This window comes from Astatotilapia calliptera, chromosome 1 (assembly GCF_900246225.1).
Source record: "Astatotilapia calliptera chromosome 1, fAstCal1.2, whole genome shotgun sequence".
Taxonomy (NCBI): Eukaryota; Metazoa; Chordata; class Actinopteri; order Cichliformes; family Cichlidae; genus Astatotilapia; species Astatotilapia calliptera.
Window position 1 is genome coordinate 28,530,077 of NC_039302.1, and position 19,089 is coordinate 28,549,165.

The 19,089-nt window shown below is 37.7% G+C and overlaps 1 protein-coding gene across 1 annotated transcript in view; it reads left to right on the top strand.

Moving 5' to 3' along the window:
* Positions 1 to 19,089, top strand: part of hcn4 (hyperpolarization activated cyclic nucleotide-gated potassium channel 4) — a 74,791-nt gene that overhangs the window by 12,861 nt on the left and 42,841 nt on the right. Inside the window, exon 2 of the mRNA XM_026173185.1 lies at positions 9,267 to 9,690. Coding sequence (XP_026028970.1) covers positions 9,267 to 9,690 — 424 coding nt within the window. The remainder of the gene's footprint in view (positions 1 to 9,266; positions 9,691 to 19,089) is intronic.

The window sequence follows — 19,089 nt, forward strand, 5'->3', positions numbered from 1 at the left end:
TGGCATAATGCTGACCCCTTTTAGTTGATTTTACTTCTCCTCTACCCTTTGTAGGCATTTAGTAAATCCCTGTTTTCTCTTAGCCTAAGTTTGGGGAGATTTGCTTCTACCTCTGATGGAATCTTCTTAGCATAGGTCTGATAAAACTGCGTACCTCACCTAAATATAGCCTCTTTTAACTGCACAGCCCCAGTGTCAATGATGTGCTTGCAGTATGCCTACTGGCTGTGCTTAGCAAAGACAGCACCGTTATGACAGTTCATTGGAGCGGGTGACAACAAAAAATAGGTTTAACCCTTTTAACCTGATTTTTTTTCTCCTAAACACTTAAATCTTGCTGTGTTTGCCAACTGGCTTGTTTAAGACCAGTGGACTATACCTTTATGGGCAGTAAACAGGCCTTTTTTGTTGCTGATGTTGTTCTCCTGTTATTTGTGAAAGGCTTTACCATAGATTGCATTTCCCTTTGGCTAAGCATAGCTTATGATTTTTTTCTGTTTCACAAGAGCTTTTCATGCTTAATTTCCATTCACACTCCGTGTTCACTAATTCACAACTGGCAGTGGACTAAGAGAAGCTGTTGCTCTGTCAGTTATCATGTGAGTTTAAGTTTAATATATAACTGTTCTGTTAAGTTGGTCCTATGACATTTAATCACACCTAAAATACAGCTCCCCTGCTATGAAACACCTGCATTTCTTTTGTTCAGGAGAGAAATATATATATTGTTTTTCATTATTTTCAAAACCAGAAAAAAAAAATCTGTCATAGTACACTGCATTACGTTTACATTTACCAAGATTAAAACACATTAAGGACCATAGGATTTAGGGTGATCTATTTCCAGAAATTTATTTGAAGAGTTTTCTATAACTAAGGTCCCAGGTTTCTACAGTTACTCAGAACTGCCATATCAAATATTGGTCCACAAAGGCTTTTTTCATGTTTAAGCGACAGTCATTTTTCTGTATTTCTGGAAAAGGGAGAAGTGAATGAAAGACTTTCAGTGTGTTACAATCTGTAATTAAATCCTTCACACTACACCTCAAATGCTTCCTTTATCAGACGACACTGTAGCACAAACACAATTTATTTTGGTATGTGCCCTACAAAATTATAAATTAAACATTAAGTAAGTGGATAGAAAAAAAAGTGCTCCAATGTCTAGTCTGTAGAAATTGAGAAAAGGTTTTTAGATAGCAAGTCTTGTTTCAGACTAACTATACAGAAATAAGCTTTCCCTCAACAAAATCATGGCAGTAATGAATGTTCAGACTCATGGTCATTTAAATAATAATGTTTTTCATGACCTCCAGAAGGACAATTTTTACAATCAGAAAAATAGGTTAGAGTGGGTGGTTTGGTGGTTAAGTGGTGAGGATTAGATGATGAACACCGTGATTAAATTCTCCTTCTTACATACATTCAACGCTTCTCACCAACACAGTGGTAATCTCTCACCTTAGCCAAGTAATCTTAATGGTTATATGGGTCAACAAACCAGTTTTAATATATATACTGTGGGATTAGTGGGTTTAAACTGCTTAGCTAATGACAGATTAACAGCTTCAGTGAAATAACTCATACTGTATATGAAAACATACAAACTGACATTTCCACATGGAAGAAAAATCTTCATGTTGTCTTACACACCTGAAGTTTGTATTAAAAGAGTGTATAGCTCTGCAGTAATCAGATTGGACTGATATAGGGACTGACATTTAAAGCTAGTTCCTTTTCCAGCACTTGTCTTGTCTTTACTGACCACTCAAAGTGCTTTACAGCACAAGCCACATTCACATTCACAAACTGTAGAGCCATTTATCTATCACACTCACTCTCACTGGAGTAGCTGGGGATCAAAAGCCTTCCGATTCTGACACGATAGTCAATCCGATTGTATGGGATCCATCATTTTCTCAGCATGGTAGCCAGCAGATAGATATTTCTACAATCAAAATGTAAACAGGTGCGCAGACGTGCACACATACAAAATTATGAACATTTGCTCCCTGTATATTCAATCCCATACTGTATATACTCCATTTTCGTATCCTAGCCTTGTGCCTCCTCAATTTAGATATAAGCTACTCTGAAAGGTAAGCGTGTGTACTGTAAGGCTGTTTGTGGTGGCTCTCATAGTCCCTTTCAGGTAGCCTGGCTGGCAGGGTGAGGAGAATGAGAAAGGCTTATCGTGTAGTCAGATGCACTCTAAGGGTGACAACATGTTCCTGCTGTCCCTGGTCACCCCACCGGAGAGCATAGTGGTCTGTGACTCTGTCCCTGCAGACAGCAAAATGTCAGGGCTCCCTTCATCGGTACAGTGAACTCTGAGCATCATAACAAGCTAGGTGTGAGCTATCCCACGGCTATATTTTTTAGTTTTAAAAAAATGCTTTTCTAGACTAATTAATAAAAAATATACATATATGTTTTACACACACCCATCAGACCTGCCTTCCTGTTATTTACATTTTTTGTCATGCAATCTCTGATACTCCTCAGCGGTCATGTAATTGCTCATAAAATGTGATCGCTGGCCACATATTTCCATAATTTGCTATAAACTTATAAGGCACTTTGTCACTGTTTTATTCTTTGTGTTTTACAAAAGACTAATTCATGTAGAACTGATGTAATGGACTCAGATCCAGACATAGAAGTAGTATTTCTTTACTGAATAAAACTTTTAATTTTTTGACATTTAGAATGGATTTCACACCTTGCTAGTTTTACATTTTTGTTTGTGCTTACGTGTCCATAATAGCCGCAGCATCAATCGGGAGCACCTTAACAATCATGTAACAAAATAAAAGCACTGCTAACCTAGCAATACTAGCTGACTTCCTTTTGCTTTTATTTTAAAACAGGTGGTATCCCATCACACAGGTGAAAATTCTGATTTTCTGTGCACATACAGATATGAGATTGTTTAATGCCTTTGAAATGTCCGTCTAACATCCCAGGCTCACCCAACTATATTTATAGAACAATGTCTCCTATGTCAGGGTCCTAGTGCATAATAAAACACAGTAAATGGATCCTTGCTATGTTTAGGTGGCCTGACCTCCATTAGAAGGCAGCTACAAGACTGAAAAAGAGAAATCATGAGCATTCATTCATGCATGCATGAACAAACATGCACATAAACATAGTCTATTGATAGAGACACACTGAGATCATGGAGATTTTTACACTGCTCTTTAAAAGTAACTGCTTATCCCAAAATATTGTATTGGGGCAAAATCAATAATTATCAGAGTCAAGATTTGCTTTTTATTTGTATTTTCTTTAATCAATGATTGTATCAATAGTGATAAGTGAGGTTTGATCAGACAGGTGTCAGCAGTACTTGGACAATTATCACGTCTATATCTCTATAGCTTGCTTTCTCCTTTTCTCTGTAGCTAAAAGATACCCAGTTAAAATTCTGAGTGCATTTACAAAGCGCCTGCTTTGTCTGGTCAAAGTCCATTGTCCATTTGCCTCATATTTAGATTTATTTATTGTGCAGCAATATTTGCTCTTAAATCTGCTTAAGCATGTTATTATTGACATTGTACAGGCAAAGCACCACTCTATGGAACGCCAGGACTGCCATAATGAATTAATTAAATACACCATTAAATAATTAATTAAATGTGGCAATAATTAATTAAAATTGGAATTAATTAATTAAATAAATAGTTATGACACATGTAATTAATTAATTATTGACACATTTAATAAATTATTTATGTATTTCACATTTTAATTAATTATTGACACATTTAATTAATTATTTAATGATATATTTATTTATTTCATTTTGGCAGTCCTGGCGCCTGGCTCTCGTCATGAAATAATTTTATCTGTCAGCCTCACCCATCAAACTCAGGGGGCGGGGTTAACGCTGCCCATGCAGCTTCTCTAACATTTGATTGGTTGCCGTGCAAAGTAAGTCAAAACAGGTCGATCCTAGAAAATCGATTGCTTGTGTAGACTTGGGGCAGCCAGTTATCCCAGAATGCAGATCAAATCACAAGCAGCAATGGTGGTGGTGTAGTTTTAAAATACCCCGTTTTTCTGTCACCAGCTACACTTTTAACAGTGTTTTAGCCGCGAATGTCGCGACGTATGTCTGGTCAGGTTGTCAACATAGAACATGTTTGCAAAAGTGCTCAGATGTTTTCAGAGATTTCACTAGCTCTGCTAACAGTTAGCATGCAGAGCGCACCGAGGGGGTTACGTTAACCGGTTTGTTTACATATTCCACTCTCCGTGTTCCACATGTTGCATTCGCAGATTCTCATTTTCACCGAACGATCGTCTCTTTCCGCCTGGTCTTGTGTCTCTGTGCTTCTGTAACATAAAGAACGAGCTGACATTTTTCTCACGAAACCAGCGATCAGCTCAACAGACCCTCAGTTTACCTGCATGCATCCTCCTCCTCATCTGTCAGCTGTTTAACACCTGCTGCTAATTCAAGAAACACGCCTAGTTACCTGGTGATAGTCACAGTTTAACTGGGCAGCCGGTGCTCGATATAAAGCAATGTCAGCGCATTTTTCTGCACAAGATAAGTAAATATAGTGTTTTCCCCGAGCGCAGAGCTGCTGGAGCTCGTTTCCTTACAGAGCACTTTATAGGCGAACAGCTTTATCAGCGGCTGATGTCCAATCACCGGCACACAGCTTTGAAACCTCAGCTGAGTTTTAGCTCTCAGTGGTTAAACGCTGGACTTCATTCACTCAGGTTCTGTCTGTCGGGTCACGTTTACTTCGCTGTTTTATTTACAACTGAGCAAATCGGTTTGGCTGAGGTTAAAGTTACGTTTCATAACTGCATAGTTTCACAGACGTTTAATGGTTCACTGGCACATGTGTTAGACTGAACTATCATCTAAATATCATGTTTTTTAATAGTTATTCAACTGTATTCTAAGCACCAGCTGTCTGTTAGAATGTGATTTTTTTTCTCTCTCTGTTGGCAGAGGTATAAAAATGCGCAGGAAAATCTGACATGCATGGCGAACTTCACCGACGATATTTAGGGAGGAATAAACACACATCAAACATAAATGAACCATTTGTCTGTCTCCATAATTGAGAGAATTTTCTCTTCTTATGTCAACACTCTCTCTCTTTTTTTTTTCTTTTTTTTTGCTTTTTCGGTCATGTTATGTTTACCTGTCAAAGGCTTGTTACAAACTATGAAACACATTGTGCAGACTTCTGGATGTTAGAAGAAAACTAATACTGCTCATGAATGAGACTAAAGGCAGGAAGGTGTCCTTTAAAACTAAACATGTTAATAGGACCTCCCTGTTTATATCATAGTTTATGATATAGCACGTGTATTTCAGTAATAGCCTGCTGAGGCCACTATACGTGCTGGCCTCATATCAAATGTGAAGGCAGACTGAGTCTATGTTTGACGTTTTTTATATCTAATCTTCCTTTTCAAACATTTAAACAGCAGCGAGTCTGCAGCTGAGGGAATACAAATTCAAATTGTCGGAACAGGTTTGCTCGTTTCTTGGATTCATTTGGTGATTTATTAAATGTATAACTGTTATTCTAATCTGCTGCTGAGTCTCTTACACTTTTCTTTATGCTGTATATTTTCACGTCTCTGGAATAGTTGGCAGTTAGATAGTCAGCTGGGAAACTTTGTGTTAACTCATGGAGCTGAGGATATCGTGGATATGCTGACCTCGCTGCGTGGTGTACAGAGCGAGGTCAGCATGATTAATATTCACAATAAAAATATTAGCCGAACATCATGAAGTCTGCATGTGTTTCATAGTGTCGAACAACCTTTGTACAGTTAAAGCCAGCAGTTACTACATGACAGAAACACCAACGTTATCTCTTTTATGTGTTTATACACAGGTCACGCTGATTACTGAACAAAAACCCAAAGATCAGATGTTAAACAGATTTATTTGCTCTCTCTCCTCCTTAAACATGTTTTTAATGTTAGTTATAATTCAGAATTGGCGACTGAAACACGTAGGACACATAAGAACATCAGGAAATAAAACACCGATAAATATAACCTCAGTAAAAGAAGTCAGCGGGGGTTACTACAGCTGTGTACCGGGGCCTGCGCTTTGTCGGTGGGATTGCTTGCGAGGCGAGCGGGTCTATCCCACGCTTTGCCGTGAGACTGGGCAGACATCTCCGAAATCATCGAAACACTTTTGCAAAGAGGCTGTATCTTGACAAACCGACCAGACACATGAAGATTAAACCACTACATTCTTGGCTAAAAAAATATTAAAATGGTATTTGGTAACACACAAACAGGGTTTTTCAAAGCTCAGTTCTGTTAGCTTCCACATGCCGGTTGTTGTGTGCTAGAAACAATGGCCACCAGGCCAAAGCAATGGTTTTGACTCGATCAGCGTTAACCCCGCCCCCTGAGTTTGATGGGTGAGGCTGACAGATAAAATTATTTCATGATGAGAGCCAGGCGTCAGGACTGCCAAAATGAAATAAATAAATATATCATTAAATAATTAATTAAATGTGTCAATAATGAATGAAATGTGTCAATAATTAATTAAAATGTGAAATACATAAATAATTAATTAAATGTGTCAATAATTAATTAATTAAATGTGTCAATAATTAATTAAAATGTGAAATACATAAATAATTAATTAAATGTGTCAATAATTAATTAATTACATGTGTCATAACTATTTATTTAATTAATTAATTCCAATTTTAATTAATTATTGACACATTTAATTAATTATTTAATGGTGTATTTAATTAATTCATTATGGCAGTCCTGGCGTTCCATAGAACCTTCATGACAAATATAAGTAGTAAAATGAAAGTTACAAATACTGTAAGACAAAAGGAAAACTTTATTTCATGTAAATAATATTTAAATTGTTTGATATTGGGGAAACATGGCAGTATGAAGCACAAATGCCTTTACCAATGTTTGCATTTCTTCCTTCAAAGTTTTACTTGTCCTTCTGGGTTTCAGTCTTAATGTGAGCACACAGTGGTGGCAGGGTCGGTCTAAATATAACTCCACTTGACAACAATCTGGAAAAGTAGATACCCTTTTACTTTGAAGAATTCCAATTACTGTCACTGTTTCCTCAGTGAATGTGTCTGTGTGCGCAATGCACATAAAACTGAGATGTAGTGTACATATCTGCATGGCGTAGAACTGTCTAAACACATTACAAACCTCATAACTGCTTGTGCTATTTTTGAAGAAACATTTTAACATTTTCACCCAGACTGATGTAAATTCTATCCATAGATGTGTGCATCAGAGATTGTGGGCTCAGACATAACAATGAGAATAAGAAATAGGGATACTATATTGCAAACAGCAGTGATTTCCAATGTTTGCTTTTCTGCTGCATCAATAAAAGTTTTTTGACTTGTGTACAGTTAAAAGGACTCAAACTGCTGCAATGTGAAAGATCAGTGAATATATTACAGGTGTGTAATGACAATATGTGCTTAATCACACATATGTCTCATATTTCTTAGAGAAATTGTTGTTTTAGTTGTAACTGTTTATCAAAAGAAATACAGAAACAAATAACAGGACAAATCTTACATTTTTGATATTGGTATATCTAACTTAACATGATTTGGACAAGGGATGTTTTTTGGATGTGACTGTGTGATTCTGTGGAGCAGCAATTCACTGTAAACACTGGATATATTTACTGAAACATACTGAGAATAAATCATGAAATCTACCGATTTTAGCTCCAACAAAGAAGTCAAACAGCAGTAATTTATTGTTGTAATTTAGCGAGCTTTCAGTAAAAATCTCTATCCTATCTTGTTTATATATGTAGCATCCATTCTTCTTCATTTTTATAGCCTTGCTCTTGGTGTAAGTTTTGTCCAAAGACAAATTTTTATGGCCCAGTTAGAAGTGGGTGGGTAAATCACCAATCACTGCACCAATGCACAATGATTCAATTACTAAGCCAGCAGAGTGCGCAATTTATATCCAAACTCTCTGGTTTGGAAGATTGACGAGGTCACAGTACAGTTTTTAATTAACAGTTAACCTCCGCTGACCTTTGAGGTGTGATTTAGAGGCATGCCTACACACATGTTTTCATATCAGGCCCCCTTTTTGTCATGGCTACGTTCATAAGTGCAGAGTTTATTAAACCATTATTACACCATGTTCATGTAAGCTTGCTAAACACTACATACATAGTAATAAAAGCTTAAAATAGGTCAGTGATGAGAGAGAAGGAAAGGCAGGGACTCTGACAGGTAAAGGGAACTGGGTGATGTTAAATGCTGTCAGTGTGTATGCCCCACAGGTTTAATATCAGAAAGAGGAATTCTAATAAGTAAGTTGGATGAAGCAGTTGAGTGTTCCAAAGGGAGAGAGAATGGTGATTGGACCATTCAGTTTCCTTTCACATGTAGGTTAAGGAAACAGAGGTGAGGAGATGCTGGCTGTTTGTGAACAGTTAGTGAATCAGAAAGTGCAGAGGTTTAAGGGGAGTGACGGAGAAGTATGTATGGTTGTTATAGGACAGGTATCAGGGCAGCAAGACAATGGTGAGATGTGCTAGGTGTAACAGATGGGTTCAAGACGTGGTGGTATTATGTCAGCGATCAACTCTGATCGCCTTCTTGTTTGAACTGGTGATGGACCGGTTGACTGATGAGGTCAGGCAGGAGTTTGCATGGACAATGATGTTTGCAGATGACATTGTGATCTTTAGTCAGAGTAGGAAGCAGGTGGAACAGAGAGCCCGGAGAGGTGGAGGTATGCTCTGGAGAGGAAAGGAATGAAAGTCAGTAGAAGCAAGAGATTTTGTAAATAAGAGGGAAATTGGTACAATAGAGGAGATCCAAGACGTAGAGATATATTGATAGTGGATACACTGAACAATAAATATGGAATGAAATATGGAGCTGCCAGATGGAAGAAAAAGAGGCCACACATTCCTTTTCTTAAAGTTTTATCTAACACAGAACAAATGTTGGTCTCCTCAGTTCATCAAACATGCATATTTTATTTGACTATGCCTTATGCTGTATATGTATATGTCAGCCCACTTTAATACTCACACTATAAGTTAAAAGAAAATGACACTATCGATATGTACAAAATGTTGTCGTCTTTTATTTTGTTTGCAGGCAGTTAAATTGTGCAGTTTATAGAACATTCACTCTGTGAAAGACAAACACAACAAAGTTACCTCATATTTTTATATTCTGACTTTGTTATTCATTATATTTCTGCATTTCTCCATGTCTCTCACCAACAAGGTTTTACTGGGATTTGACCATGCTGCTGCTGATGGTTGGAAACCTCATCATCATCCCTGTGGGCATCACCTTTTTCAAGGATGAGCACACCCCCCCGTGGATTGTGTTCAACGTTGTCTCCGACACCTTCTTCCTCATGGACCTGGTTCTTAATTTCAGGACGGGTATCGTCAAGGAAGATAACACAGAAATCATCTTAGATCCGCAACAGATCAAGATCAAGTACTTGCGGAGCTGGTTTGTGGTCGACTTCATATCCTCCATCCCCGTAGACTACATCTTCCTCATTGTGGAGACGCGCATTGACTCGGATTTCTACAAGACGGCACGCGCCTTACGCATTGTCCGTTTTACCAAGATACTAAGCTTGCTGCGCCTCCTGCGCCTCTCTAGACTCATTCGCTACATCCACCAGTGGGAGGAGGTAAGAAATCATTTTCAGGCTGTTAAACTGTATGTGAACAGGTCTGAAGAAAGTTTAGTTTATAATGTGTATCTTGTGAACTGCTTTATATTGTTACTGAGAAAACAGTATTCTTCATGGAGTAAAAATTTTTTAGCATACTACATCATTTGCAGTGATCATCATACAAGCATATTAGTTCATGAAGAAAGTTAAACAGACAGGGATTCATTTCCCTAAGTCCGATTGCAATTCAGATTCTATTTCTGTCCTGGGGAGCCACTGCAAAGATGTTTGCTTCCCCTTTTCTTTCAGGAAAGAAATATGGATGGGTGCTGTGTCTGATTGCATCCACCCTTGAAAAGAGAAAAGAGACTCTTTGCTGTGTACCAGTCACCAATAAGTTGATGAAGGCAGGATGTTGATTAGCATTTTCCCACTGTGTGCCCGTCCTAGCAGTGGAACCCCAGAGTCCAAAGAGGCAGTGCTGCAGTACAAGCATGATTATGATTGTGGCAATAATTAGAAAAGTTCCAATTACTCTCACTGGATGAATCTTCTTGTTTAGTCTCATAGGTAAAAGGTGCAAAGTGAAGCATCAGAATCTCAGCATGGAGTCAACAGGAAGACACTCTATGCTGCTGCTCTGCATCATTGAGGAATTAGCCATGCAAAGGAATATTTCAGCTACAAGTCAGACCGTGAAATTCTAGGAACAACAACACTTAACAGATGTGTCGTCTAAATGAAATTATCTCCACAGTACTGAAGTGTGTCTCTTTGTTTAGTTTGGGGAAATTACTTTTGTGTCCAGGTACTTTCCACTTGATCAAAGAATTATTATTATTTATTTATTTTTTTAATTTAAAGTAAAGAAAAGTTGATAAGGCATTTTCACTGATTTAAACTCTAAATTTAGCTTGTTATGTTTAGGTTTTAAAAGTACAATTGCTGTGAGAAGTTTACATCTACTCATCATCTGCATCATTGTCATGGTAATTTAATTAAGTTGTTAATTAAATAATTAAGTTGTTAATTAAATTAAGTCGTTTAATGGTTTCTTTGAACTATTCTTTATCCAGGATGGAATGAGTGTACAGCATGTATCTTTAATAACAAGAATCACAAGTTTGAATTTATTTTGGATCTTTTAAATATTTTGCTGTTACCACGACAACCATGCCCGTGATGAATATATATACGCAAGTTACTGGGAACATTCTTTTTACATATACATAAAAATTAATGCCAAAACTTTAAAATAATTAAAATAAATCTGCTCGAGAAAAGTTAATAAAAGAACATCTTATCTTTAAGAGTTTGAATAAAAGGGAAATCCCAGCATAGTGTTTTAGTTAGGGCTACAGCGTGCCATCGGAGCAGCTTGGCAAGTTGTGGCGTCACTTCTCCAAGTTTCTAGAGCTGGAGGAAATACTGTAGCTTGTGATTACTATAATTTTCATATTCATCAAAACATTCAGCAACCGCTTGTGCTCTATGTATGGGACCAACTCCACTAGTACTCTGTTTAGCTTGAATTCATTCAGAAATATCTGCATTTGGGCTTCAATATAAATCAATAAACAACAACAACGAGAATAATAATCATAATCAACTAACTAGTGAACTAACTAGTAAATCAAAGAATGTTTCAGAAATCACCTTCTTATCCAAGATAAAATCTTGAGATCATAATTTTTATTTTTGTTTATCGCTTTTTGTTTTATTGTGCATCTTTTTTTCATATTCAACTTTATCCAATACAATATTACAAATAAACACTATTAGCTTATTTGCATAGATTGTAAAATTCACCACTGGAGTGTTACTTGTTGGGTATGTTCAGCTGACTGTGTAGCAATTGGAAACGCTGAAAATGCTCACATCAATCTATATCCAGACCTTTCACCATGAATTGGGAAGTTCCTGGTTTTCAAATATTTAGCTGGATAGAGCAGCTGGATAGAACAGTGTATATAAGTGTGATGACATTAATCATGCAGAGCCTCTGTGATGCCATTTCAAAGGGAGGAAAAGTTCAAATAAATCACTGGGGGAGGATTCCTTTGTCACCCTGTGTCTCTATGCATGCCTACTGCTGTGCTTCTGAACTTAAAATGAAGGCAGGAATACATGTATTACAAGCTAACCTTGATTTGAATAGCTCGGACAGTGGGCTGTTACATGTTCAGCCTATGCAATGAGATAACAGAGAAAACATGGGGTAAGAAAGGGAGGGAAGAGGGAAAAGAATAAGGAATAAAGGAGGATTGAATAAAACATCCTTCTACCTGCAGAACTTGCTTTTAGCCATGGGCCACTGATGTAATGCACCACAATCTCAATCTAGGAATTTTGCATTACTGGAAGTATTGGAAAACAGACTAATGGGAGAAAAAATATCCATAATGATGTGAATGGGAAAAACTTACAAGGACACTGCAAGTTACTGATGACTGCAGAATCTAAAACCATTGAAACAATACAACAACAAAAGGGGGCATTACACTCACAGAGCCAGTTGCCATTTAGATTTTCTGTTCCTGTGTAGGTGGTGTATGTGTGCGGATATTGTGTGTGAGCGTTTGCTGATGAATGCTAGTTAGGCAGACAGAGTGAAAGGCCAGCTTTGCCTCAGCGCCAGAGTACTCCAGATGAAATCTCACTGAAATGTCATCTGTCACTGCAGAATAACTTGTCGCCGAGATCTCACCACCCAACTGACTTTTTGACTTTTCCTATTGGCAGCTACATTCCAAACAAGGTGTATGTATTTTATCACCATTTGAATATTTTGGTAAACATCGCACTGACCTTATTCCCCCTTTGTCTATTTACCTACATATTGAACTTTGAAAGACTATAAAAGTGGAAAGAAGCACACTCAAACACTAACAAAACAACCACAAAAAAGGTAATATTTGTCCTTGTTTACAGAATCGAGGCAGAATCCTTTTGATCCATGAAAATGTGCAATTTTTGCCAATAAGTGCAATAAATGCAATTCAGCATTGCTCGGCACTCTAAATGTGGCACGATGAGATGTGTAGTAACATAGCAGAAGCTGCAGACCTGTGATGCCCCAATGTCCTCCGAAAGGCAAAGCTGATTTATTTCACTCATATTTCACAAGTGTCTGCAAGCTAGAAATAGTTCCGCACAAATTCATTTGGTTTGTTATTGTTTGAGTTTCATTTCCTCTTCTGTAAGAAGTCACGCAGAGGACATTTCTTCTGGGAAGTGCTGGATACAGCTCAGTGAACTCTACTGCATGGTTTAATGCCTTGAAGAGTGATACTGTGGGGAACAAGTTTTTAAAATTAGAATCTTTTTTCCATGTACTGAATTGCAGTGGATGATGCTTTTTTAGGAATCAGAAGAAGACAAAGGAATATAATCATACCAAAGGACATAAACAGAGGTATGGTTCAGGGTGCAGCAAAAAATTTTTTTTTAAGTGTATTAAAAGTAAGGTGTTTTTAAGACATAAAAAATAAATGGATAAAATCTTATTCCCAGAGCTATCAGATTACTTCCAGACAAATTGCATAAAGGGACTAACTTAACTAAGTCATTTATTGCTTCACATCACCCCTTTAGAAAAACCGATTTGCTTTATTGTGACCTACACATTCTCAGCAATAGAATAAACGTCATAAGTTTGTTTCATAATCCTTTGGGGACAGTTAACTATATATGGCTCAATATCATTTGTCACAGAATCATCATTTTATAGGTGACATGGTTTCAACTCAGAGATTTAAAGAGACCAAATCTAACTGACGGTTCTTATGTGGGAAAAAATGTAATTTGTAAAGTCATCTTAGCTTTGGTTTAATTAAATTCTTGACAATTCAGGGAAATAGTTCTAACTTGCACATTCATGCATGCATGTGCAAATACATATTTGGTTTAGTATGGTGCAGTCAGTATACATAATCTGTCTATTGTGAACTCCTAAACTACCCCACATAGAGAGAAAAAAGGCTTTGCTTTAGGCTTCTTTGTTTGTTTTAGTTGATTTTATTTTTAAAGGGATTTAAATTATTTGTCAATAAGTCACATTATATATATAAGTAATAAACCATGGATCGATATAATATTGACAATAAACCATGACTGTGTGAAATGATGTATTTCACACAGTTGCTGGTTTGTATGTAGATTTTCCTGTTGTTCTTTGAAATAATGTGAAATACATGCTTTGCACTCATCAATGGAATAATTAAACTGTGAAGGAACCTGCTATACTAATTTCCTCCATTATTGTGGTCGTATTCCTGGAACATTTATGTTGCATGGTTGTGCAAAACTTCATCCACTGTCCTGAAAAAGCCATTTAAACTATTTGTCCATCACCGTAAGCCCACTTTCATCTGATTGGCTGCCCATCATCTTCTTCAGAATTCTGCAGCATGATTACTAACAGGGACTAGATAGAAAGAGCATATTTCTTGTAAATTAGCTGCGCTTCATTGCTTCCCTGTTAAATCCAGAATCCAATTTAAAATTATTCTTTTCACATAAAAGATCTTGAATAATGAGGCCCGATCTGATGTTAAAGATCTCACAGTACCCCAGTAGAACGCTTCGCTCTCGGACTACAGGCTTACTTGTGGTTTAAAGGGTATTAAAAAGTAGAATGGGAGGCAGAGCCTTCAGTTTTCAGCCCCCTCTTCTCTGTAACCAGTTCCCAGTTTGTATTTTTTTTCTCTTTGGAAATGCTTGTAGTTAGGGCTGGATCAGGTGACCCTGAGTCTTTTCAGTGGTGTTCATGCACCACTTTGCATTTAAGCAATAGTTGTTATTATCAGTTATTAAACTCTCTCTCCTCATCCCCAACGGGTCTTTTTCCTTCTCAGTGCCAACAAACGCTTGCTCACAGGATGCTGTCTGATTCTGTATTATTACACTTTCATCATACTGTAAAGGTGATATTACAATTACCATGTTGACAGAATACATTTTACAAACAAAAAGGTGGCTACATGCCGGTGTTCAATATTCAATACAGTATGCAGATATTCATCAGACTTACACAGACACAGACAGAGCAGAGTGTCATTATTCGTCTCTCCTGTCCTCATCTGGTCAGCTTCCTCTCGTCACTTTTCATTGGGATAAAAATAAGACTGTGACCGGATATTCTCTTCATTGGAGTTGTCTCCTGTTGACGAACCACTGACTTGGATGAGATTAGTCATCCTGTTAAATCAGATTCAAGGCAGCGCACTAATGATAAAGCTCCACGGGCTTCCTCTCACGATGCCTGATGCCTACAGCAAAACCGTTTCAATAGGGCAACCCAGCAAATGTTGCTTTCAGTGTGGATCAAGATACAATTGCTTGTCAAAGAGGGTTTTTTTAATTGATCATTTATTTATTTATTTAGTCATCCGAGTGGAAAGCAAAAAATAATTTAAAGTAATAGAGTGTGGGAAGTGAAGTTTATCACTTGCATCAAATGCAAGATAAATTGTTGGTATATGGTAGAGCTTTGCTAAATGTGTAGGTTTGTGTGAAATGTGTGTGTGTGTGTGTCTATTTAGAGAGAGAGAGAAAGAGGGACCGACTTTTTAAAAAAGGTCAAAAAGTGTCAGAAATTGAGTTTCTTTTACTATTTACTGCTTGGATTATTAAGATTTACAGCCCTGTGGTGGCTTTGTGCTGCAGTTTCCAAGAAACAAAGCAATACGTCAGGCATTGTGATGGAAGTCAGTTGTGTGGCTTTCCCATGGGTCTGGTGATGGAACGAAGCACCTTTCATTTCCACTCAGTAGATCTATACAAAAATATTTAAATAAGTGAAATCAACTAATCAGCTCCCTGCTCACTGACCCATTACCTTAGCCAAGGACTGGTCTTTCAGAGATAAGAAAAGCAGGAAGAATAGATTTAATGGGCTATTATTGAGTGCACAATGAGGCTTGCCAGCAACAGTGACAGGTCCTCAACACTCTGAATGAGTCTTTTGCGATATGAATACCCACAGTGGGTTTGCTTAAAAAACTATTACAGTGAAATGTGTAATTCAGCGCAAACCCAAAGGCGCACCTTGGTACAGAGCATAGTCAGGGTGTTTTTTGTGATCTGAGCCCTCCAGGCCTGTTTAGACAGATGATGGAAGGGTGTTCCCTGTGGTCCACTACCAGGCCTACTTTGCATTCTCCTCATGCTCTTTGTCCACCATGACAGTATGCATGAGCATGACATTTTGGTCGAGGCATTTACAGTGAGAAATCTAACCCCTGCCCACAGCCTGTTCCCCCGAATCTGCCATCATGCTGGATGATTAAAAATAATACAGGAGTGCAGGGGTTGATCTAGTTCATAAACTGTGCTACTGTTAACATCCAGTAGGCTACTTGGACACAATTAGAACAATTTGCAGGGACAAGACAGATTGCACTAAAACAGTGTGTTTTCACCAAATATCTGCTATCTATAGAGCATTTTTTTTATGTGTAGCTAAAACTGTGTGCCTTTCAATTGGTCTATGGCAGGGCTGCCCAATCCCAGTCCTCGAGAGCTACTATCCTGCAGCTTTTAGATGCATCCCTACTCCAACACAGCTGAATCAAATGGTTTGATTACCTCTTCAGCATGCCATCGTGTTTGGCAAAGGCCTGATAACAAGCCATTCATTTGATTCGGGTGTGTGGGAACAAGGATGCATCTAAAAGCTGCAGGACGGTAGCTCTCGAGGACCGGGATTGGGCACCCCTGGTCTATGGCATACAAGGCATGTTTTTCTGATGCCATGTCTGCAACATGGCTTCCGAAAAACAATATGAGTGAAGGATTGTGTTTTTTCTCGTGTGTCAAGATACAATCATGCCAAACATTCATCATCATTAGCAGTATGAGCAGCGAACAACAGATGCTTCAGTATAGTGCTACAATGACTGTGTCTGGACAGCTACCATCAGCACCATGGGACAAATGCATCTATTCTCTCACCTGGATCACACTCCTCTCACTCCATCTGTTTGAGATGACTCTGCAGCTGCCTTCATTTTCTCCCTGCCTGTCTGGGCCTGATGCTGTTTGTGACTGTAGTGCCATATTTGATCCTTGTGTTTATTACTTGTTATATTTGTACGTATACAAGCATATGTGCTCAGTAAATAAGTGCCATTTTCTGTAGCGATAAAATGTGCTGATAGTTTGTACTTGACAGTGGTGGTCTTCAGCAGGATTATGGATTTCAGCAATCAAAAAAAAAAATTGGTTATAATTGACTAACGGTGTTAGTATTGTTTCTATTGTGAGTATTTAACTTGTTCATTTTGTGCCTTGAAACACTGGCTTTGGTTAAAGTGGCTTTTCCCAGACAATTACAGCCTCCATTTCAGAGTACTTACAACCTTTTATACCAAGATCTAGATGAATAGTCAATTATATCTGGCTGCAGGGTGGACATTAATTCCTGATAAAGGATACCTTCTAAGTAGTTCCAGTGAAACGATCTTTTTATCATTCTAAATCAATTTACTTACATAGCCTGTATCGAAAGTAGTTAACCAAAGAAACCACGGAGTACTGAAAGCCTCTGTTTACAATTTATTGCAACACATTAAGCTAACTACTAATTAAATACGAAAAATGAGTGGCTTCGTCATTTCTATTAACCTTTTTGGGGAATATGACAAATTTGATGAATGGGATGGATGCAGCTGAAGAAAAAGAAATTGAATAAATGACACTGTACACTGAGAGATTCTAAAAACTAATGTTCTTAAAGTTTGAAACTACACCACTAATGCTTTGAATGCTCCCCGCAGGGGCCTTAAGCTGTTGTTCAATCCACCAAAGCAGCAGGAGTATAAACAACGAAAGCTTAAACAGTCTGGCGGCCATTGTTAACTGTCATTTAACTGAATTCATGACTACCAGCCTCGACTATTCTCATAACTCTGATTGGACCTTGAACTCAGTGTTTCGTGATATGCCACTTAATCTAGTAAGAAAATACTGTTCCACATTCAACTCTGTTTGACAGCTTTGCATGCAGGGGAACTGGTAGCTCACCATAGCATTTTTTTTATGCTCCAGAGGATGTCAGCCTGATGCGTAATCCACCGACTACTAATCGTGAGGACCCAAATGACTCACACACTGAAAAATGAAGGCTTCTTACAATGGCAAGGCCCAAGGACCCTCAATGTCTAGTTGCAAGTTTTAGGAATTATAATTCAAAATGTTCATTAGACCTTAGAGCACTTTACCTCAACCCAGGGAGTACTATGCAGTCCTAGGCTATGCTGGACTTGTAGCTATATTTCAGTTGCTGTGTGTATTTGTTTTGTTGGATGAAAAATGATTCAGTTTTTTATTTTTGTTGATACTATTTAGACTTTTTGGAATTCAGTAATAGTAGTTATGTTTGGAGGAAGGGAAATTGTGAGGATGACCCAAAGATCACCATCCTCATAGTCGGTATGGAAGTGGAAAGATTATTCTTAGGTGATGCTTTTCTGGTACAGGACAACTTCATCACATTGAGAGGCCAGTGGACCGAACTGTGTACTGTAAAATCTTGGATGACAAACTTCTTCTCTTAACTAACTACAAGAAACATCTTACAGCTGTCCTTTGCAACAAGGGTTTATCCACCAAGTCATATTTTGCTTGAGTATCACATACTTTTTTCACCCAATGACATGTTGTGGATTTTTGGTTGATATCCTGTGTCTCCAAAATGAAACTACCACTAAAATTAGAGAGTGTTTATATCTTTATAAGTGAGCAAACTTACTAAATCAGCAGGGGCTCAAATAATTGTTTCACCCACTGTACCTGCCATATTGATGAGTGCCTGTAGCACCAGCTGTTGGGCCATACAGTACTATCTTTCTAATTTGCAAATCTTATCTCACTGTCAGGAAACCTACATTTTTATTTATTTATTTATTTATTTTGGGGGGGGGGGGGGGGTGTTGTCAGTTCATTTTCCTGTATTTTTGAAGGTGTTCAGGTTGACCTTCTATAGGTTATGTATTGCATTAGCTAAAAAAAATACAAAAAAATATGAATTTAGAGTATTCTAATGAGGATTGTGAAAACTGAAAAAAGAATGGGATGAAACTGTTGGGTTGTATTTTTTTGCCCTAATCAATCAAAGCACTCTTGCTTATGCAGATGATGCTGATGCTAATGGTGCCAGGCTCACTCTGTGTTCCTATCAATTAAAAGGAAGTGGTCAGCAATTCATCATCCTCCATGTAACATGCCATGTTGTGTAATGCTCTGTATGCAGAGTGTGTGCGTGCAGATTTGTGTTTGCTTTAAATCCTGAAAATGTACATGATTTATTTTGTACAATTACGCAAAACACAGAGTAGACTTGCTTAACTATGTGCTGTTTTAATCTAGAAAAACCATTAGAAGTAAAGAGAGGATATATACACAGACCTCCCT